The sequence below is a fragment of the Pyrus communis genome, chromosome 2 (assembly GCF_963583255.1).
Source record: "Pyrus communis chromosome 2, drPyrComm1.1, whole genome shotgun sequence".
NCBI classification, from domain to species: Eukaryota; Viridiplantae; Streptophyta; class Magnoliopsida; order Rosales; family Rosaceae; genus Pyrus; species Pyrus communis.
Window position 1 is genome coordinate 27816479 of NC_084804.1, and position 23609 is coordinate 27840087.

The following is a 23609-nucleotide window of genomic DNA, read 5'->3' on the forward strand; positions in this document are numbered from 1 at the left end:
TTTTTTTTTCCTTTTTCAGAAACGGAGTAGGATTTGCCAAGAAATAATGATAATGTATATGAATATTTATAGTTCTTTCATATTCTCTGGACTTGTGACATTGACACTTAACTGTTACATATTTTTTAAGATAGCGTTTGCTTCTAATCAAGCAATTTATTAAAAAAATTCATTTCATGAAGGTTACTCATAGTAATATACCTTGTATCTTGTTGGTTTTTAAGGTAATACATTTCTATTTAAGTCGGCTATTAAGGTTCTATTGCTATGAATGTTATGTACTATGAATGTTATGTAATTGATTGTGTAACTCTTTACCATTTTTAATGGGGTATTTGTACTACATGCCTCATTGTACTCGTTTATTGGTGAAAAAAAATTATATTTCATATCCCGTATAGAATTATCTACACTACATCATTTATTTATTTATTTTTTTGACAACCAATAGGATACTCTATTATGAATTCATCTAATGAGAGGAATTCGAACACCGAACTTCAGTGAAAAGTCAAATACTGTTAACTGACTGAGTTATAAGTCACTTGCTTACGATGTAATTATTTGATTTATCTATCTTTATCTTTTTACATCCAACATTAGTTCATGAAAAACCCAAACTAGTCTCTATTCTAAGCTACACCTAAATTGTTACAAAATAAAATATAAAACCCTAAGTGAAGAGGCGTCGAACCAGCCCACATTGAACGATTTTTGAACTTCGTTATCCTTTCCAAGCTACCTCTGACAATTACCGTCGATGTGATGAAACCCGTACCTCAATTGCCCTAATCTCTTTTCTTATTACCGTTCTTTTCCGGATTTGCTACAATTTTATGATGTGTTGAGAATGAATCCAACTTTGATCAGAAAAGATGGACCTTGCATATGCTTATTAGAGATTGGGCTACTCCCCATATTGCCAATTGGTTTTATGGTGGAACCTCAACTTTCTTCATGATAAAAGAGCAGGTTGTCCCACTTGTGAAGCCAAACGGCCACACGTGTTCCACGTCACCCTGTTGTATTGTCCCGTGTTTAACTTGAAAATTCCCCACACTTGAGGGAGCGTGTTGAGAATGAATCTCACATTGATCAAAAGAGGGACCTTGCATAGGTTTATAAGAGGTTGGGCTACTCCTTATATTGACAATTGATTTTATGGTGGAACCTCAGCTTTTTCAAAGTAATTCTATTTTCTCACATTTTTCATACCATATTTGTATTATCTCTCTAATAGAGATAGGCCCCACCAACCCATTTTTCATACCGCACCATTTTAAAAAATGGTGTGGTTTCTATGGAAGAAATTATGGAATGCTTGTGTACCAGGGAAGGTGAAAATCGGTGCATGGAGAGGATGTTTGGATGTTCTTCCAACTCGTACAAAGTTAGTGAAAAAAAAAGATGAATTCAGCAAGATGAGTGTTTGTTCTGTGGAGGACAACCAGAAACTATTGAACACATACTGAGGGACTGCACTATGGCTGCGACTATTTGGTTTTCAAGTTTGGGGCTGCGAGTCAATAATTCATATAACTTGAGCTTGCGGGATTGGATTTCTCAGTTAGGACAGACGTCTTCAAAACATACGTTCGAAATGGTGTTGGTTTTATTATGGAATATATGGAAAACAAGGAATAATGTCTTATGGCAAGGAAGATCAGTGGCACGAAGAGAGGTCGGGGTGCGTGCCGAGGGTTGGTTGCAGGCTTACCAACAGTGCCACTTGCCCACGAAACATAAGCAAGGAGTCCTCAAGCAGAGATGGACTTTGCCAAGCTCGGGTTGGATTAAGTGCAATTTTGATAGGACGTGGGATAAGCGGACGAGCAGATGAGGAATATGAGTGATTGTGCGCAATGATGTTAGTGCTTCTGTGGCTGCCTTTTCTGCAGCAAGCGCAAATGTCCCAAAGCTAAGCTTCTGGACGCAAGGAAGGCGGTATTGTTCGTCAAGCAACTACACCCAGAGGGTAAAGATGTGGCATTTGAAGGGAACTCGAGTGTGACACTTGCTGCAATGCAAAAGCAGGAGGAAGATTGCTCAGCATTGGGGCCAATTATTAATGGTACGAAGTCTTATCCATGGATTCACTAAACTCAAGTTGAAGCTTGTTTGTCGAGAGGCTAATAATGTCGCTCATAGACTCGCTCGTCCAGGAATTGGAAAGCAATCCAAGGTTTCATGGTTTGATGAACCACCTAACATTTTAATGGATACTTTGCTCGAAGAAATTTCCACTTAGTGTGGTTAAGCTACATTTGTATTTATTGGGAATAGTTGACTTTTAAGTTGCTAGTACGAGACACTCTTTTATCTCTTCGATCGAGTTGAAATCTCTGATAATATTTTTATTGAGGCCCATTATCGCCGTCTTCCCAAGTTTTGTACATTTTCAATTTCATCAATAAATATTGCACCATTCCTAAAAAAAAATTGTGTGGTTATCTTTTCAAATTACTCAAATACCCTTAATTTAATATGGAGAATCAATTTGCCAGCTTATTGCATTGGGGAATGAATGGCTTAAATTTTACACCAATTAGTGAATGAACATAAATGTCCTGCAACAAAATACAATTTATCAATGCACCCATATTATAACACACTTTCAAATTCTCTAAAAAGCGTTCCTCTTTCTCTCTCAAATTATTTTTCTTTACAACATGTTATCAGTACTTTTACTCTTAGCTGAATCATCCACTATAAAATAATCCCCAAAACCCTAAAAATCTTTTGCTTTGCAGCCATTAGCAGAAAAAAAAAGATTAGACAATTCTCCTGGTCGTCACAAACAATCAATTGCAACAGAAGAAGTCGACGCCAGAAGCCCTCTTCTCCCGCACAAGCTCTGTTGCCGCAAAACCCTCTGTGCTGCAGTCCTTTCCCTACTGCCTAACATTGAAATAACGGTCATTTGTAGTATTTTAAGTATTTCGTTTTACTCACGTTCATGCCAAACTCCTATTGTTTAAACACTCATGAAGCATGTACCTAAATATGATATTTTCTTATTGTTTTATGATTTTTACGTTTATCATATATCGTTTTATTTTTCTTTTTGGAATTTATGAAACCTCATGGTAAGAAAAATCACCATGATGGATGAAAACCTTAATCTAATTTAACTTTTCTTGATACATGTCTATATCATATCAAGGCTCCAAAATCATCATTGCCGCAAAACTATAGCAACTTTGTTACTAGTGGACTTCCAGAAGTAAGCTTAACTAGACGTTCAGAAGTACGAACCTGTGCATTCTAGTGGAATTCTCAAATTTGGTTTCTAGTTGAAAAGCCCAATCCATACCTCAATCAAATAAAAAAACCCGTATTCTAGTCGAATACAAAACTCGGATTCTAGTCAAATGCTCAATTTTTTTTATTTCCAGTCGAAAGCTCGATTCACTTCCATTAGAAGCCCAATTCTCTTCAATTAAAAGCTCAATTCCATATTCTAATTGAGTATGTGAATAATATTCCAATCATTCAAGCGACATTAATTAAATTAATTTATTTTGAGTTTAAAAATCACTTGCCTTTCGAATTTTCTAAGTCAAGAAGCAAAAACATCTAACCCCAATTGGACCCACTAACTCGTCCTCACTATGTTCACATCCTTGGCCTAATGCTCACACCCTTAAGTTCTTATTTACCAAAATTTTCTTGTCAAACTTGAACAAGTTGGATGTCACCACTCTTGATATTTTTGCCACCAACTACTTCAAATGGGCTCAAGATTCACCTAAAGGTGGGGAAGCTATCAGACACTATCTTAGATGATGTTGCCAATGAGTCCCAGAAAACTAGAACTATCTTAGATGATGTTGCCAATGAGTCCTAGAAAACTAAGGCTCTCATTTTCATTCGAAGGCCTACACATCAAATTTTTAGCTGACGAAGACTCGAAGTCCTTATTGGATGCCCTAGTGGCCCGCTTTCATCACTAGAAGTTGATATTTGTTGGAACCAAATTTGTGCACATCCACGAATAGAGGTAAAATCCAGTCAGAATGACCCATGATCTCCGGTGAGGAGAGAATAAGGTTGATGTGGTATGGTTGAATCTGAATAGGACTGCCTACATATCTTCCGGAAGGAGAATCAAGCTATGTGTGTAGTTCTAAGAAAGAATGGTGTGATGTATGCATATCGTGAACCATCCTAGACAAATAGCCTATGGCGGAAAGTTAAGGAGATAAGTTCTCCATGGATGTATCTACACGTAGACGGAGGTGTATATGCAGGATGAGCCTCTGTTAAGCATTGAGAGAATATGTCTGTTATAATCTTATGGAAAAGGTGAAGATAATGTCTTAAGGATCCTATAAAAGACTTAGTGAGATAAATACCTAAGATAGGGTATTTATAGAGATCTTGCAAGTCCTTGTAGAGAAAGTGATTCTAATTAAATCGGGAGACTATTTAGGAGAAAATCTAGGGTAAGATACCTAATCATCCTAGGATCATGCTTACGTTGTCTAATCCTCAAGGTATCTTGATTTGACTTGAATTAGAGTTTCCTTACTTAGAAGTCAAGTAATGACTTTAATAGGCTTCTGTCTAACCACGAATGGTTGAGCTCACTTGGTATTTGGGCTTCATCTAACTTTGTTGACCTAACTAAGGCTAGTCTATGCTGACTAAGGTAGTCCTATCTCACTAAGGTAGTCCGACTTAACTAAAGTAGTTCAATCTGACTAAGGCTAGTCCAACGTGACTAAGAAGGTTGGCTAGTTAGATTTGACTAAGATACCTATAAGAGTAACCTGTTATGATCCACATCAGACATCTTAGCTTGTTCACTTGATCGTCAAGTGCTATGGGCACTTCGATGCTTCTTACCACCCAGGTGCCACGTATCATTGACCCATATATTTCCTTAACTATGCTTTTGAGTGTGCACTCTGCTTCAGTGGATAGTTACCAACGGACCATGAGTGAATCATCCCAACATAACTTTTTTAAATGACTTGTTGGAAATGTGCCCTAAATCCAATCATATAATGTTACTTTACAGAAATTTCACATGTTAAACTAAACTGGTTTAATATAAGGGTAAAGATTATTGTTTAAAGTCATCTCATATAAATGTTATACGGTTAAACAATAAGTCCGAGGAATATGTAATTAGGAGAATATGATCTAAAGAAGTTAGATTTATGAGATTATTCTCTTTCATACACATATCCTAAACGTTCATAATCATAGGATTGCCAATTCGGCATTGACGATCCGTTAAAATCAGTACATGCTATGTCTTCTCACCGAGAGAGTCACTGGTCTCGAGTCATTGGTGTGATTGACACCAAGACAAGTATGTAGGTGCATAATAGAGAATGAGTCCACTGAACAGGATCAACGAGGAGTTCTCATACTCATGTCACATGAGAACTCATGGTTGGAATAATGCAAAATAGTCCTTTGACCTAAGACACCATTGTTGTCTTATGGTTAAGACCTTAATCTTTGATTAGGTTAAAGGCATTCCATTAAGAGTGTCCATGGCATCATTGGGGTTAAGCTACCTAATCGTAGAGACATGTGATTATGCAATAAAGGATCTCTAACCTTCAAACCGTTGAGGGAGAATACTCTATGATATGATTAAGAGTCAATGACCATAACATATGAATAAAATTTAGGAAGTATGTTCCAGATCACATTCAAGGTAATCATATAACAAGATGATCACATTGGATAGTAGACATGAATAAACTATCATCCAAACAATGTGATCAAAAGTATTGGTTTAGAGAATGACTGTATTGCATTGTAATCCCAAACTGATTAGGTTCTCCACCTCTTCTATTTAGCTTGGGTAGCCATGACATGCTGCTAGGTGTCACTCATGGTTTGTGGAAGCCCTGAATATTAGCAATCATTAATATTTTTTAAAGGGAGAATTGAAAGTAAGTTTCAACTCACAATCAATTAGTAAGAGTTCTAATCGCCTACTACCTCGCTATTAGAACCTAATGAATCATACATCGTGTAAGGTAGACATTGAAGAAACAACGGAGATGAGTAAGGATAATCAAATGGTTTAATTGTTTATGAGTAGGATTAATTAATATGTTAATTAATCAAATGAATAAGGTCGCTTTAGACCTTGGGTTAGTTTTGGACCTCAAGTTAGTTTTGGGCCTCAAGGCCCAATGGGCTTCGAATGCCAAGTCTAATAACTCAAGTTGTATGACAACTTGAAAACAAAAAGGGCATGAAAGCCCAATAAACCCACATGGCCAGCAATAGAGAGTGTGAAGAAGGGTTAGTTTCAATTTCAATTATGCTACTCAATGTGTGGCTATAAAAAGGAAATGATAACCCATTCCCCCATTAGGGTTTTCAAGAAAGGAAAGAGAAACACAAAAGGCTTTTTCTCTTCTCTAGGAGGCCGGCCCTTAGGGAGGATTTCACTGGCATCAAATCCTCCCCAAGTCACTCATCTCTTCTTCAAGTCTCTCCTTGGTGTGGAAACTTAGAGGTTCCCTTTCTTGGGAATTTGAAGAATCCATTCTTCCATCCTTCTCCAAGAAATCCATGGAGAAGCAAGGAATGAAGGGCATGGAGCCAAGAAGCAAGGAATAAAGGCCCTCTCTCTTGGGTGCTTAACCTTTGCTTATGCAAGGATTATTCAACAAAGGTATAAGAAATCTCAACTCCTTTCTCTTTGATTTGAGTTGAGTTTTGGTTCACAACTACTAGGCTTTGAATTTTAATGGGCAAATTTTTGTTTTTGAGTACATACTAGTTTTATTCCACCTTTAATTGTTAATTGCATGTGTGAATCTTGCTCAGATGAACTTAGTAAAATCAAAATTTTCCTTCAGGTGGTATCAGAGCCTAGGTCTAGTGGTTGATGAATCCCTTTGGGTTTTGTTGTTCATAGTTTATGATTTGAATGTTGTAATGGTTAGAAGCATGATCTTGCTTCTTTGAATGTAAATTTTGTTTGAAAATTTGTCATCCCAAATGTTGTAGATGTAGTTCATATGAGCATGAATTTTGGAGCTAAAATTTGGTGCCTTTTGTTTGGGGAAATTCAGCCAAATCCTTAGGTGGATTTTTTGGGTTCTTGTTTGTCTTGTTAAAATGGTTTTAAAGTAACATTAGGAACCCTTAAGTACCCGAGTATGCTAAATGTTATTTCCCTTAAGTTTGAGAGGTTTTAGGGTGTCTTTAGGTGAAAAATGTTCATGGAGCTCTTATGGGTTTTCATGGATGCATTTCAATGTACTTGTTGTATTCTTCATATTCACAACAAAGAATATAAAGTTTTGGGTGTTTGTTTCAAAAATGTTTTTGAATTTCATTTAAAATTTGCTTAAATAGTTGATGTGAGATGATTTGCATTATTCATATCACTATTCACATCCATGTTACATGGAACCTTGTTTCATGGACATTACCCATCACTTTTCTTTTTGAAATTGTGACTCACCCTCTCCCTTACACACCAAAACCGGCTACCCTATAAGTAGGGTACTTTTGAGGCTTTTACGTAATTACATAAAGTTTTGATACTTTTGTGTATTTGCACTTTGGTCCAAAAGTTTACATTTTTGTGTAAAGGCCCAAAATTACTAAAGGACAAATTGTTTTGCTCCTTTGATGAAGTTTTTGTAATTGTTGAAAATTTTGGGTTCTATTTGTAATTACATGAAGTAGTGGACTTTTGTGTTTTTACAAAGTGACCCCAAAAGTTTGTGTTTTCCATAATAGCCCAATTGTTGAGGTTATTGCATTTTGGCCCAAATTAGGTTGAGAACAAAATAGTTTTGTCTCCTTAAATGAAAATTGGATTTTCATTTCATTTAGCTCCATTTAAATCAATTTTATAGATACAAAAGCCAAATGACATTGTTGCATTCGAGTTTAATTAGTTAAAGTGTTAATTAACTAAAGAAATGGTGATTATGAACCTAAGCCTACAATAATTGAACTATGTGATTGGCCTTCTCTCAAACTTGTTTGAACCATGGGAACATGTAGATTAGATTTCGGTTGTAATTTGATTTGATCAAATGTTGTAAAAGAGTATAAGCTCTTATTTACTTTAAAGTACTCCTTTCTTGTTTTATTCGATATGCATGTAATTGTAGTTGGGTCTAGCGCCCAACCGTAGGCTTGTGTTGGATCAAATCGAAGGTTCATAGTCATCCTAATGCCCTAAGGCAACTATATAGTCCACCAAAGAATGCAAAGCTCAAGTTAGTAGTACCATATACTCTTGCTTTAAAAATGTTTTACAAGCTTAGTGGGAGTATCATATTCTACTAAATCAACCACATGGACCAATAGTTGTCTTAGGACCAAATAATTTTAAATGGATTAAAATGTATATTAACATGTGATGAGACTTAAAACCCTCAATCAAACCAATATTAAGTTGACAAGCATAAGAGTGCTTTGAACACTCTTTCATGGCATTCCACCAAGGTAGGTTCTCTTTGAATGTATACAAGTGCACCGCGCTTTAACTCTACATTACAGGGGTCGCAAAGCATGCGTTTACATTTAAGGAGTCTATTCTATACATTTGATGTTATGAAGGTAGACAACGAGTGTGAACAATAAGAAAACATTATGAGGTAATGCTTGAACCCCTACACGAACAAGCATGGTGGGTAAAACTTAACTAAGTGAATGAAGTGCCAATAAGAAGATATTCTAAGGCATAAATTCGCTAGAGGCCAAATAAGATAGGAACTTACAAGAGTAGTAAATGAGCTAGAGTTATTCTCTCATTATTATTAATGCTAGCCAATAATCAGACATGATGAGGTAGGCATGGTAATGGTGAGCCTTCCATACCTTACTAAGAGTTTCTTCCAAAACTCTTGAATTCTAATGAGGGATATGGAATTTGACAAAATAGTGGGTGGTGCCATTTGATTTAAAGACCCGGATCAAATGGCTTAAAATCAAACAATTTATATTCATTATGTATTTATTTACCGATATATTTGCAAACGCTATCCAAACTTGACAAAGAAAAGCCGAAAGCCTTAGTTTCGGTACTTTGTACCATAATCCCATAGATTGTCTTGAATGGATTGTATATGTACCCAAGTAGCCTCATCCTCACCACCTTCCTATTGATAATGTATCACTGGAAGAACATGTTAGATATGTCTATCATAAAGAGGTTAACACAAAAAACATGTGCTTATTCCTTTGTTAATTGAACAAAGGAACTTGAGAAGATTAGCTCAAAGACATGGACACTTTAAGTGCCATAATTCTTCACTTACAAATTGTTGTATGAAGAAATAAGAGTTGCTTTGAACAACCCTTAGTTAACAAAAACACTAGTGCTTGTTTCTTTGTTAAATGAACAAGGAACTTGAGAAGTAAGCACAAGGGCATGGACACTTTAAGTGCCATGATTCTTCACTTACAAATTGTTGATGAAGAAATGAGAGTTACCTTGAACAACTCTTACAAGTTTGTAATATTGTTTAGAACACGATGGTTGGTTGACAAAAATAGTCCATCAATATGGACTTATGATGATTTTGGATCATTGAGAGTTGAAAGTGTTAAACCACTTCATGAGACGGAAACTAGGCTAGGACTTCACCTTTTGCGTCACTATCCAACTGGTTGAAAAAGGTTTCAAGAGAGACAGTGGGAGTTTAGGGACCTTGACTATTGTAGTCATAGGAGAAGTCAAATGAGGAAGGCAAAATAACTTCAAGGGAACAAACTTTCTTTATGAAATGATGGAAGTTGGAAGGGGTATTTGCAAGACTTGTCTTGCAAATGTCAAGAACACACCTTTTGAATGTGTTATAAATTGTTCTTGAGTAGTTCAAAACAGTTGGTTCTTCTACTTGAAGGCTTGATTCTGTATTAGTAACTATGTTTTGCAATCATTGTAAAAGCATGACTAATAAGAAGTAGAAGATTAATGAGAGAAGAAAAGGTACTTCACATTCGGAATGTGAATAAAGATATAGATCTCTACAAAAGCAGATAGTACTTACTTCCTCATATGAACTACCAAAGAAATTGGAAAAACAAAGATTGTCTTTACATTCCAATTTTGAATAAAGAACTTGATTCTGTCACTATAATTTTAAGAAATTGTTGGATTGTTTTGTTTGACAAAATATTGTTCTTTATTAATGAATAATTGGATTATTGTAATCTAATTCATTGTCTCTATAACATAGAGATGATGTGGTAGTGATAATCGTTTAGTATATAATGATGCTTAAAACCCAAAAAGTTTCAAGGTAGTGACTAACCTTACTGATTTGTGACACCTTGAAAACATAAATTACAAGTTGGTCATAGATGGCTGCTTTGGATCGTTAGATCCGGATCCAATGCCTTCTTGTTAAACTTGTATACAGGCAAAATGTTCAAATCGTTATTCTTTTGGGAATAAGAAAGAGTCACAAAGTTGTTGAGGTTGAGGTTGATTCACTGAGATGTTAGTGGCATTTGTCCACAACATAATATTACTCATGTTGTATGACATTCACCAAAGATCATTCTCGATTGGACTATCATGTATTTTGAATAAACACAAGTCCAAATACTTTGCAAAATGTGTAAGTTGATGAGTAAGACATCTAAAGTATTTACCTACTTAGATTTGATAGAAGGAAAAATAACACTTTCGAAGAGTTTCCTTGAAAAGTATCAAGGAAAATAACATCATAAGATAATGGATAAGATGTGATTTGTTAAATAATATCAAATTACCCGTATATAGGATATAAATTTCTAAGACAATATGATTGTCAATAAGAATGTCTTCCAAAATGTTTCATAACTCCATAGGATGTAATTAAAAAGAAAGGCAAGTCTTAATCGAGCTAAGATTTGGGGTTATGTGCGAATAAGCAATATTTGTTTGAGAACAATCTTGTGAGATATCCTTAAATTAACCTTTGGATATCACTTCTATAAATCAACTAATAAAGGCTGCATGTTTGGTAGTTCATTGTAATTCTACAAGAGGATTTGCCTAAGATAGAGAAAATGAACGAGAGATACAACTCAAGGAATGAGTTCTTTGAGAGACAAGATGATACTCAACAAACATAACAACCTAGTTCCTACACCATGAGCTCCAAGATAATCGAGAAGGATTTACAAACCATCTCAGTTGAATGGTTTTAACTTTATGACTATGTCATAGAGTTACACCTCTTAATTCAAAAGAAATAAGAATGAAGATCCTTATGATTACATTAAGTGTTTGTATGACATATACTCAAGGAAATGGTATAATACCATTTGACCCGCAATAGTGAAACCTTCAAAGCTAATTCGGTATCTTAAGGTGACTACAATCAAAGAGATTGGTTCACTTGGAAGAAACCATCTTTGACGTAGTCTTGGTTTCAATTAATTCGAAGATTGTTTGCTACAACTAAACGGTGATTCAACATTTGGACATAGTATCGGTTTCTGAAACCATTATCAAGATAGTCTTGATAATATATGTCTAAGACTAAGAATCACAAGGTGTGTAAGTTGTAGAGATCCATCCACCATGAATCTTAGCAAAGCTAGTGGGAGCTATACGTGTCTTATGAGAAAAGATCAAATCATTTGATTTCTCATAAAGATGTTAATGAATCTTTTGTTTACTAGTTTTACAAAAGATTAGTGGGAATTAATCATATTCTTAAATTTGAATGTATATATAATATATTAATTTTGGAAAGGAAAGGAATTCATGATTGTAAACATTCTATAATGATAGAACGTATATGGGAGAAATAGTCTATATACTTGGGATGGAAATCTATAATGATATATTTTAAGATATAATAAGATTATCTCAATCCCTATTAATAGACAAAAGATGCTAGGAAGTTTCTCAAATGATAAACTTCAAATGGAAGGACAATTCCAGTAAGACTAAGAAGTTGCTTTTCTAAAAAGGAATATGCTCTTTGGCTCCCAAAGAAACAATGCGTAAATAGAATCATGTATGCATGCGCATAAATGTGATTTACGTATTTCATATTGTATGAAAAACATTGTTATGTGTTGTACCAAGATCGGTACAGGACGATATCAATATAAGCCCAGAATCAAAACCATAGGAACTGTCAAGTGAGTCCTTATGTATTTGAGAAATACTAAAGGATAGGTTCCTCAAAATTGATGAAGAATCAGAGTAACTAATTGAAGTGTAAACATATGAGATTATGAATCTAATATTGTATCCATCATTGGATATCTCTTCATTATGACTAAAGAGATAATTGGATATATCTTTATTATGACTAAAGAGATATTTGGGTGGAAACACTAAAAGTAATAACTTTAATGTGTTCTATCACGCATGCAAAATATATTGCCATATAGAAGTTTACAACAATGTTGTTTGGATGGAAAAGTTCATTTATGAACTCTCCATTTAGTTCGAACCTGAAAGTGTCATTAGTGTACTCACACTATGACGCTAACGAGGCAATAGCTCAAGCTAGGGAATCAAGGTCTCATCAAGATCTGAACACAAATGAGAAACTAAACCGCATGATTGAGAATCATGTATAATGGTGATTTGTTAATCTCAAGGTTGCTTCTGTGGATAACATATAGATATCCATTGTCTAAACTTACTACTCAGCTATTTTTTAAATGACTTTAGAAAGGTATCATCATTGATGATACAACTGATTGACTTTAGTGCAAGTAGGAGATTGTTGGAAATGTGCCTTAAATCCAATCATATGATGATACTTTACGAACATTTCATATGTTAAACTAAACTAGTTTTATATAAGAGCAAAGATTTTTGTTTAAAACTGTCTCATATAAATGCTATACACTTAAACAATAAGTCTAAGGAATATGTAATTAGGAGAATGTGATCTAAAGAAGTTAGATTCATGAGACCATTCTCTTTCATACACATATCCTAAATATGCCAATATTGCACTGAACTTCATTCCAATAATGCATATCTGATCAGGCTTTACTGTTAAATAACCAAAAATTATCCTATTAAAGAAATTTAAACACACAACTACATATTTAAGGGATAAAAATGAAATGAAAATGAAATTTCAAGTCAAGCAAAAATTCGATACTAAATTAGAGTAAAATGAAATAAACAAAAGTCTCTTGACTTGCGCTCACGCACGTCGAGAGACCAATATTCATAAAAGCAAAGATGAGAGACAATGTATTTGGAAAGTTTTGAATAAGAGGCTGTTAGAGTCTTCTTCCAAGTGCATTTTTTCTCTTATCCATTTAAATTTTCTCTCACAACACACTTGTTCTTTAGGTCAATCACGTGACTCAAGCCAATTACCTATGCCATATGCCAGATTTATATAGGCATGTGAGAAAGCGATGACCCAATGCCCACAAATTTGTCATTACACTATTAATTACACTATATAAATGGTCATATTAGGTGAAAGTACCACAATATCATAGTAGTAGCAGAGTAACAATTTTGTTTCTGCTTTTATGATCTTACAAAAGAGTATGGAATACTAAACCTACCGATCCTAACCCTACCCAAAAGCATAGTTATAGGGATATCATGATCTGATTGCCAAATAAAAAAAAAGGCATGGTACGTATAATTGGAAATATTTGTATTTCTTTGATCTAAAAGATGCTTACAAGTGGGGTGAATTTTCATGGTGGTTATGTTGTTTCTCTTCAACTTAATGTGTCTTGGGCTTAAACATTTCCATCCTATAAATTGCAATTTAGTGTAGCAATATCGTTTGTACTAAAAAGAAACCTCATAAAGCTAAGAGGGCAAAACAAGAGTGCTTTTCACAGAAAGCAATCACCAAATCCAAAAAAGGGCACGGTACGTATAGTTGGAAATATTTGTATTTCTTTGATCTAAAAGGTGATGGTGGCTATGTTATTTCTCTTCAACATGTGTCTTGGGTTAAACCTTTCCATCCTATAATTTGTAATTTAGTGTTGTACTATCGCTTGTATTAACAAAAAAAAGAACCTCATAAAGCCAAGAGGGCAAAACAAGTGTGCTCTTCACAAAAGTGATCACCAAATCAAAAAAGGGCGTGGTACGTATAATTGGAAATATTTGTATTTCTTTGATCTAAAAGATGCTTACAAGTGGGGTGAATTGTCATGGTGGCTATGTTGTTTCGCTTCAACTCAACGTGTTTTGGGTTTAAACCTTTCCGTCCTATAATTTACAATTTAATGTAATAATATCGTTTGTACCAAAAAAATGACCTCGTAAAGACAGGAGGGCAAAACAAGAGTGCTCTTCTTCACAAAAAGTGATCTTCAGACATGAAGGAGAAAAGGTGGCCTTTGGTACTAATGGGCACGCTTTTATATTGCCAAAGCCAATAGCAACGATACTTCATTTAGTTGTACACTAAAGTTAATAGACTAGAAAACGGCTTCAAAGTGGCTGTCTTGGTCTTGAGTTGGCCAATTTTGAGCCGTTTTCCGGCCAAATCACGGTGAATTAGCTATTGAGAAAGGTATCATTCTCTTCGTCGCGTCAAGAAGTATGATTTTTGTTTTTGAATTACTCGATTTTGTTGAGTATTGAAGAAGTTATGAACGTTTAAAGTTTACCCAGTTTCCAATGAGTTTTCTAGTTTTCCCGCTGACCAATCACCTTTAAGGCTATTTTCCAGCCATCTCCGGCAACCATTGGGCTTCCAAATAGGTATAATCTTGTTCTACAATTTCCTATCTTCACTTTGATATATTGTGGGTCGAATTTGGTTAAGAAACGATTGAGTTACGAAGCTTTGAAAATTGCCCAAACTTCCGGCCAATAGCTCCGGGACACTTAATGGAGTTTTTAACGAAATGACCAAAATAATGGATGGTGAATAATCTCAGTGACCATTTCTATTGATTTTCAATCTCAGTGACCAAAGTAATATGTTATGCAAATCTCATAAACCATTTTAGCTAAAATGCCATTTTCTTTTCTGTAGTTGTCCATTACAACTGGGATCTCAATCTATAATAAAATCAAATCAGGTTGCTTGAGAGTTTCATATTAACCAGGGATGTGTGCCATGGCTCCATTAACCATTGCAAACTGCGTTCTTTCTTCTGGTTGTTTACTAGGCCACCTTTGCCTGTTCCTTTTTTCTTGGGTTAAATAGTTTCTTCTTTCTAATGATGTTACCATTCGACCAATAAAACTATTATATAAAATCACTAATTCGGTTTAGGACCTCAAACTAGTAGACCACAACTAAACCAAACTAATCTCTCTAGTGAGCGATTTGGTTTTGAGATCAATTTCCTTATAAGCAATGGAAAAGGGTAACCATTCTTATTAGATAATGATCACAATTTCATACGGCACGCCGGAGGTCACATCGATCACTGAAGTTACTTTTCACTATGATTTGGTTCAACTCAAGACTTTTGGAAGTTGAAACGAAACCAATCGCACGTACTAGTTTAGTTAGTTAAGTTTAGTTAACGCAATTATCATAGTTTTCGCATGTAGTGAGTGAACTCTGTAGACGCCTTTAATTAGGGAACCATATCCAACCGATTTTGCTACTTTGTGGATTCTTATTCGATGTAATCCGTTAGTAGCGTGATTCTTACAAAGTAGAGATATCGGGACCGGATTGGATGGTTAAGAACTGACCATATTATTATGTTCTTGAACAAAAACACATTAATCCTATCCAGTATCCGCTGACAAATGAAGATAGACTTACATGGTACAAATACACTATCACGGTGGCATCTTCATGTCATTTGAGTTGTCTTTACACAAATGAAAAGTGGTGTTTGCTTTTCCTAAGCAACAATACCTCGACCAATGGATTAAATCTATATAAACAGAGCTCCACTTGTAGCTCAAGCAATATTTACTTCTCTCTTTGATAAGTGATCTCTCTATTTCTCTCCATGATAAGTGGTCTTTCTATTCCTGTCTAATATATAACTGATCTCTCTCTCTCTCTCTCTCTCTCTCTCTCTCTCTCTCTCTCTCTCTCTCTCTCTCTATTTAATTATCTATCTCTATTCATTTTATACACATCTATCATTAAAGATGGAGATGACTGACCGGAGAGCTGACGATAAGACCATCACTGGCGAAGCCCAAAACACGTGTATTGTAGACTTTGATCCACCAAAGAAAGCCAAGACGAAGAAGTTTGCCATTGCTTGTGGCATTTTGGCTTCAATGACTTCAATCTTACTGGGTTATGGTAATATATATTGTCCAATATTGGTCTGCTGTTCCTTAAAAGCATATATCTTACGAAAACAAGATACAAGATAAGAGTGCCTACTGACTAATTCGGAATGCCGACAAAAGTTGTACCTTTTTTTTTTCTACTTTATAAAACACGTCAGAAGAAGATTTAAAGTTTTTTTTTTCTCGAAATTTTAAGTATTCTAATTTGAAAGAAAAAGAAAAAGTGGTTTTCTACTTTGAAAGAAAGTTAACTTCATATGGAATGCATGTTTGTTCCACTTTTATGTACAGATATTGGTGTAATGAGTGGAGCGTCACTCTTTATTAAAGAAAACCTCAAAATCAGCGACGTGCAAGTCGAAATTCTTAACGGTACTTTGAACCTCTACTCCCTCATTGGCTCCGCCTTGGCTGGTCGAACCTCCGACTGGATTGGACGCCGGTACACCATAGTACTTGCCGGAACAATTTTCTTCATTGGAGCTATCCTCATGGGCCTTGCTCCCAATTATGCCTTCCTCATGTTCGGCCGATTCGTTGCCGGAGTTGGAGTTGGCTACGCTCTTATGATAGCTCCTGTCTACACCGCCGAGATCTCTCCGGCCTCATTTCGTGGCTTCCTCACATCTTTTCCTGAGGTTTGTCACGTTACCATGTTATGTTATCATATAATAAAGTCTACGAAGCTTTTGTCAAAAAATCAGCGGAAACAATATATATAGTACCTTTCATTTTAAATAAAATTACATTCCAATCGTTAAAAGGTTTATTAACCAACGTTATATATAATAATTGTGAACTTATTGAATGATTTATTACACTACCAACATTGTTTGTTACTCATAAATGCCTTGTCACAGTATAGATGTAAGTTATTATTAGTAAATGTCATGAAATTATTCGTTATCGTTATTCATTTTTGGGCTCTTTGCCTTCACTTTTAATTGTGTTGCAACATGAAATTAACATTACATGTCTGAATTAGAAGAAATGTGAGATTAAACTATAATCATCAAGGTTAACACTCCAATGTTATATAATAATGTTCAGGTTAGAGTAATAATAAAAATAATGACAGCATAGAAATATCACTCTTTGTATTAATTTGTGTAATATATTACAATATAGAGGGTTACATAAATCCCTATTTATATAGGAATTTTACACTAAGCACAATTAGAAATTATATTCCTATAATACATACAATAATTATAGAGTTGATTCCGGATTAATTTCTCTTAATTTAACACATAGTTGTTACTGATTTTTAGAACACTAGATTTAGACCCTTATATAAGATGAAATGTGGAAAAATGTTTTGTACAAGATTAAAAATTAATTTTAGTCCCTAGACTATTTAATGCCAAGATATGCATTCAATGTCTCTTTGATTATGAAAAATATTGTAAATTTTACCACTCATTTGAAATTCAAATAAATTAGAGCTCGTTTGGATGTACTTTTAAAATGACTGAAAATGTTTTTGGTAAAAATATTTTTGGAAGCAATCCTTAGTAAAAATGTTAGTAAATTATTGAAAATCACTTAAAATGCTTCCTGAAAGAAGCACATAACTGGTGCTTCTTGGAGAAAGCACTTAAAGTGCTTCTAGAACCCAAAAACATTTTATTTAAAAGCATTTTCAGTCATTTTAAAAGGACATCCAATCAAGGCCCTTAGTTTTTTTTTTTGGTCAAATAATAGATTGTGTTAGATTAGCTACCGACAAGATTTGAACCCACGCCGTCATACAAAAACTCAACACATTTCCACCATTATGGTAAAGGGCCACTTGCAAACCTTAGTTTTTATTTGTTGACCTTTTCCATCACCAATTTATGGAAAATATCTTATATAAGAAAACATTTTGGTCGAGACTTTTCGGTACACTTATATTTTTGCATATTTTCTTATGTGCCACTAAGTCATTACAATATATTTAGGTACAAACATTTTAGTACACTAGTTCAGTATAATATGTTTAGGTACGGACATTTCAGTACCCTAGTTTAGTATAATATATTTAGATAAGAACATTTCGGTACACTAGTAATTAGTATAGTATGTTTAAATACGGATTTTTCGGTACACTTATATTTTTGCTTATTTTCTTATGTGCCACCAATTCATTATAATATATTTAAGTACCAACATTTCGGTACACTAGTTTAGTAAAATATATTATAATACGAACGTTTAGGTACACTAATTACACGGAGGTAAACATTAAGACATTAAATAAGATATCTATTAAATATTCAAACAAAAATATAATACGAATTTGAATTAAATACACATTAAAGAACTAAAATCAATATGTAATCTAACACTAGGTTTTTATTAAGGATAATGCTAGGGAGACCAAAATTTAAACAAAATTTTCAAACTAAATGATGTTTTACCAATATAAAATAAGCACGTTAATCAACTCTTAAATAATAATTCATATCATTTGATTTACAAAATTTGATTCCAAAATTTGGTCTCCATAGCATACCCTTTTATTAAAGTTTAATCTTAAAGAATTAAAGTTCAAAACCCCTTTGGTTTTTAAGTTGTGAACATCATACTACTGTTAAAAGGTAAAATTTATGTTTGCTGTGAGGTTGGACAGATAAAAAGGTTCAGACATAAAGCATATCATTCGATTTTTTTCTTCGAAGATTTACTTCATATTATGGATTTGATTTGTTTTAAAAATATGAAGGTGTTTGTTAATATTGGCATATTACTGGGGTACGTATCCAACTATGCCTTCTCCAAGCTCCCCATTCACTTGAACTGGAGGGTCATGCTCGGCGTCGGCGCGTTTCCATCTGTTGTTCTTGCCATCGGTGTCTTAGCCATGCCCGAGTCGCCTCGTTGGCTCGTCATGCAAGGGCGACTTGGAGACGCCAAGCGAGTTCTACAAAAGACATCAGAATCCATAGAAGAGTGTCAGCTCAGACTAGATGACATCAAAGAAGCCGCAGGAATCCCCAAACAGTCCAACGACGACATTGTTCAGGTTTCTAAACGCAGCCATGGTGAAGGCGTGTGGAAAGAATTGCTCGTTCATCCCACACCAGCCGTTCGCCATATTTTAATCGCGGCTCTTGGTATCCACTTCTTTGAACAATCGTCAGGTATAGATTCTGTCGTTTTGTACAGCCCCAGGATCTTCGAAAAGGCAGGAATCACCTCCTACGATCAGAAGCTACTCGCAACGGTGGCTGTTGGAGTTGTCAAGACCATTTGCATCTTAGTCGCCACGGTTTTCCTTGATAAATTTGGACGGCGTCCGTTGCTTTTGACTAGCGTGGCTGGAATGGTATTTTCACTTACCTGTCTCGGTGCAGGCCTTACAATCGTCGATCAACACGACGGAAAGATCACGTGGGCCATCGTGTTGTGCATCACCATGGTATTACTTAACGTTGCGTTTTTCTCCATCGGACTGGGGCCGATCACATGGGTCTACAGCTCCGAGATCTTCCCGTTGCAGCTGCGCGCGCAAGGGTGTAGTATGGGAGTGGCCGTAAATAGGGTGACGAGCGGGGTCATCTCCATGACCTTTATTTCATTGTATAAGGCCATCACGATTGGGGGAGCCTTCTTTCTTTATGCGGGAATTGCTGCGGTTGGTTGGGTGTTCTTTTATACGTTGTACCCAGAAACACAGGGCCGAACTCTTGAAGATATGGAAGTCTTGTTTGGTAAATACCATAAGTGGAGAGAAGCCAATGCCATGCTTAAGAAGACTAAGCAAGTTGATGGTGAAGACAACAAGGGTCAAATCCACTAGGTATAAAAGGGCAAATGCTCAATAATCAGTGTTTGATGCACTTGATGATGGTTTCCTGATTCGAATATCTTTCTTTCGAAACCTCTTTGCATATTTCAGTTTTATATGTGTAATTGTTGCGAACATCTTCTTATCTTCTTTTTCAAGTTGGAATAACTTGTGCGGAAGGAAGAAATTAAGTTTGTTAGATATGTTTATACAAGTTTGATCTTCAGTTTGACACCTTACCATTGAAAATAGCTTACGAACGCAAGGTTAAACAACCAATAATATGATACACGCATATGCATTATACACATATGCATAAATTTTGACTTGTTTATTTCTAACAAACATTTCTTGAGGACAAGATTAATATTTGCACATTTTCACTTTTAATATACAGCTGTAAAACAGTGAGACTACAATAGAATTGGTCTTTTGTCAAATACGATGTACTCTAGTAGTCATGAATAATTTAAGCAAGATAAGCCATAAATGATCTTCAAGGCATGCCTTGCACACCTTAATTGGTATCAAATACGGTGTTTATGAGTGTCGTAATACTGCGAAAACAATAATGGCACATGTGTGCCGTAATTTATATTTGGTATGCGTTTGTTGAATGTCGTAACACTGTGAGGCAATTATGACATACATAGTACATCATAAAAGTAGACTATTAATTACAGCTAATTTTGCATGCTGTATTTTATTTTTATTTTAGGAAAAATTAGTATCTATTGTAACCTATTTTATTTGACAAAAGGAATAGGGCCGGCAGCAAGGGTAGAGAAATTGACAGAGAAGTGTTTGTAGAATTGTAGGGGAATATGTGTGTTATCCCTCCTACATAGTAGTAAATGGAGAGAAGAAATTCCTTTATCCCCAAGGAATACAAGTTGTAATAGGAAATGATAACTAAAATCAAATCTAATTTAGGATTTACACAATCACACTTAAACTAGGAAAGTTTACAACACTCCCCCTTGAGTGTGTAAATACTCAAGGTAGATTTAGCATCATGAAGAAGTTGAGGAAGTCGACTTGTCGACACTGATTCTAAGGAACAACACTTATTCTCAATAAGATAGGAACTTGCATAAGTAAATGAGTCTCACTAAAAAAACTCTAACGCTATGGCAAAAACCTGATGAGGGACAAAATCCATAGTCTAAGGAAAAATGTGTGACAAATGCAAAGTCAAAAGAACCTCTTCGGGACATCATCAGGGATATGACCAGCCCAAGATGGGTGCCTCGTTACAACCTAGTTAGGTAGCAAAAACCCAGTGGGAAAAAGAGTACATTAAGATCAAGCAAGTATCTTCAGGATACTCCCCCTGAGTTTGACATAATTCCAAAGAGAAATAGCAATGTTTCAACTCAGAAAGTTTACGCATACCAATTCCATGAACAAGCTTCTAAAATGTCATCTTTGGCAGTGATTTGGTGAAGAGGTCGGCCAGATTGTCTTGTGAACGGATTTTGCATGACTTCAATCTTCTGATGCTTTTGTTGTTGATGTGAAAAGAAGAACTTCGGCGCAATGTGCTTGGTGTTGTCTCCTTTAATATAACCCTTCTTGAGTTGTTCGATGCATGCTACGTTGTCTTCAAAGATCGTCGTCGGGACATCAACGGCGGGATGAAGATCGCAGAAGCTTTGAATATGGCCCACTACTGCTCTCAACCAAAAGCATTCCCGAGTTGCTTCATGTAAGGCAAGAATTTTAGCATGGTTAGACGAAGTGGCAACTAAGCTCTTTTTAGTTGACCGCCAAGAGATTGCGGTGGCTCCAACGGTAAAGACATAATCCATTTGAGAACACGCCTTGTGTGGATCAGATAAGTATCATGCGTCGACATAACCAACAAGGCGAGAATCAACTCGCGAAGCAGGGAATGTAGCATCACTCGAAGATCCATAGGGATAGAACAAGCGTACCCTTAAGGTAATGGAAGATGTCTTTCATGCCAGTCCAGAGTCTACGTTTTGGTGCATTAATGTATCTTGCCAAAACATTAACATCGAAGGAGATGTCAGGTCTAATGCATTGAGCTAAGTACAATAAAGTGCCTATCGCACTTAGATAAGGAACTTCAAGCTTCAAAATCTCTTCATCATCCTTATTTGGATGGAAGGGATCTCGTTTTGCATTTAGTGATCGAACGACCATATGAGTACTCGAAGGCTTCGTTTTATCCTCATTAAAGCGATGCAACACCTTCTGGGTGTAGTTCGATTGATGTACTAGGATTTCATCCGAACAATGCTCTATTTCGAGATCGAGACAATATCAAGTCTTACCTAGATCTTTCATCTGAAACTCTGACGTCAGGTTCGTGGCAGTTCTTGCGAGCTCTTCAGGAGTTCCGATAAGGTTTATGTCATCGACATATACTGTTACAATCGCAAATCCAGAATGTGACTTCTTAATTAACACACAAGGGCATAGTTCGTTGTTCACATATCCCTGACTAGTCAAATACTCACTTAAACAGTTATACCATATTCTTCCGGTTTGCTTCAAATCGTAGAGTGAACTCCTTAGCTGAATTGAGAGCATTTTCCGAGCTTTGAAAATATTTGAACCAGTCAATGCAAGTCCTTCAGGAACTTTCATATAAATTTCAGTATCAAGATCCTCATAGAGATACGCAATTACTATGTCCATCAGCTGCATACTCAGTTTTTTGGAAACTACAAAACCGATAAGGAAGCGAAAAGTAATCGCATCCATAACGAGTGAATAAGTTTTGTCATAGTCAATCCTAGGGCGTTCTGAGAAGTCTTGTGCAACAAGATGAGCTTTGTAATGCACAATTTTGCTCTTCTCATTATGCTTTCGAACGAAAACCCACTTGTAGCCAACTGGCTTCACATGTAGAGGACTAGGAGCTACAAGTCCAAACACCTTACATTTCGCAAGCGAATCAAGTTCGAGTTAGATTGCTTGTTTCTAGTTTGACCAATCAGTTCTACGTCGACATTCATCAACGAAATGCAGTTCAATGTCATCGCTCAACATGATCTCAGTAGCTACTGCATATGCTAATACATCGTCGACAATCATCTCATTTCTATGCCACACATCATCTAAGCTAGCATAATAAACTGAAATCTCTTGATTCTCGGGAGGAGGATTTGTCTCTTCAAGGATGCTTCCATAATCTAGAATTTTCTTATGAGTTGGATAGAATGAGTAAGCGATAGTTGGATTCACGGTAGGCTCTTTGAGACCTTATGCCATGGATTTCCTCTTTCAGGGGTGTGAATCCTTTGAAACAAGAGGTTTTCCACGCTTTTGTGTGGGGCCAAATGATTGGCTAGACGCTAATGTACATGGATCACCAAGATTGGTGTCCTGGGCCTCCAGAAGGGAAATTCGTCGTACATTTGGTACATCCATCTTTGCAGGCGTATTCGCAGCTGGAATATGTAATCTTCTCATGCGCGCTAGATCAGTGAAAGCATTTGGCATGCTCTGAGCTATGCTCTAGAGATCTAATATGCGATGTACTTCAATTTCAGACTGAGCAGTGTGGGGATATAAATGAGACAAAGTGGGGGTCGTCCATAATAATTCACGTTGTTCTTCAGGAATGTTGACGTTCTTATCTCTCCCTAATGACAGGAAGACTGTCTCATAGAAATGACAATCCGTGAAACTAGTGGT

At 35.7% G+C, this 23609-nt stretch overlaps 1 protein-coding gene across 1 annotated transcript; it reads left to right on the forward strand.

Annotated features, from left to right (window-relative positions):
- The first annotated feature begins 15938 nt into the window (after positions 1-15938).
- Positions 15939-20191, forward strand: LOC137725545 (polyol transporter 5-like). The gene is made up of 3 exons (XM_068464271.1): positions 15939-16178; positions 16460-16806; positions 18876-20191. Exons 1-3 carry the CDS (start codon positions 16019-16021, stop codon positions 19950-19952), a joined length of 1584 nt encoding a protein of 527 aa, XP_068320372.1. The 5' UTR covers positions 15939-16018; the 3' UTR covers positions 19953-20191.
- The last annotated feature ends 3418 nt before the right edge of the window (positions 20192-23609 follow it).

Excerpts from the sequence above, each read along its gene's own strand:
- LOC137725545 (XM_068464271.1), top strand. The coding sequence starts at position 16,019 with ATGGAGATGACTGACCGGAGAGCTGACGATAAGACCATCACTGGCGAA. Across the intron at positions 16,179-16,459 it reads TTCAATCTTACTGGGTTATG|ATATTGGTGTAATGAGTGGA; the intron begins GTAATATATATT and ends TTTTATGTACAG. Across the intron at positions 16,807-18,875 it reads TCCTCACATCTTTTCCTGAG|GTGTTTGTTAATATTGGCAT; the intron begins GTTTGTCACGTT and ends AAAAATATGAAG.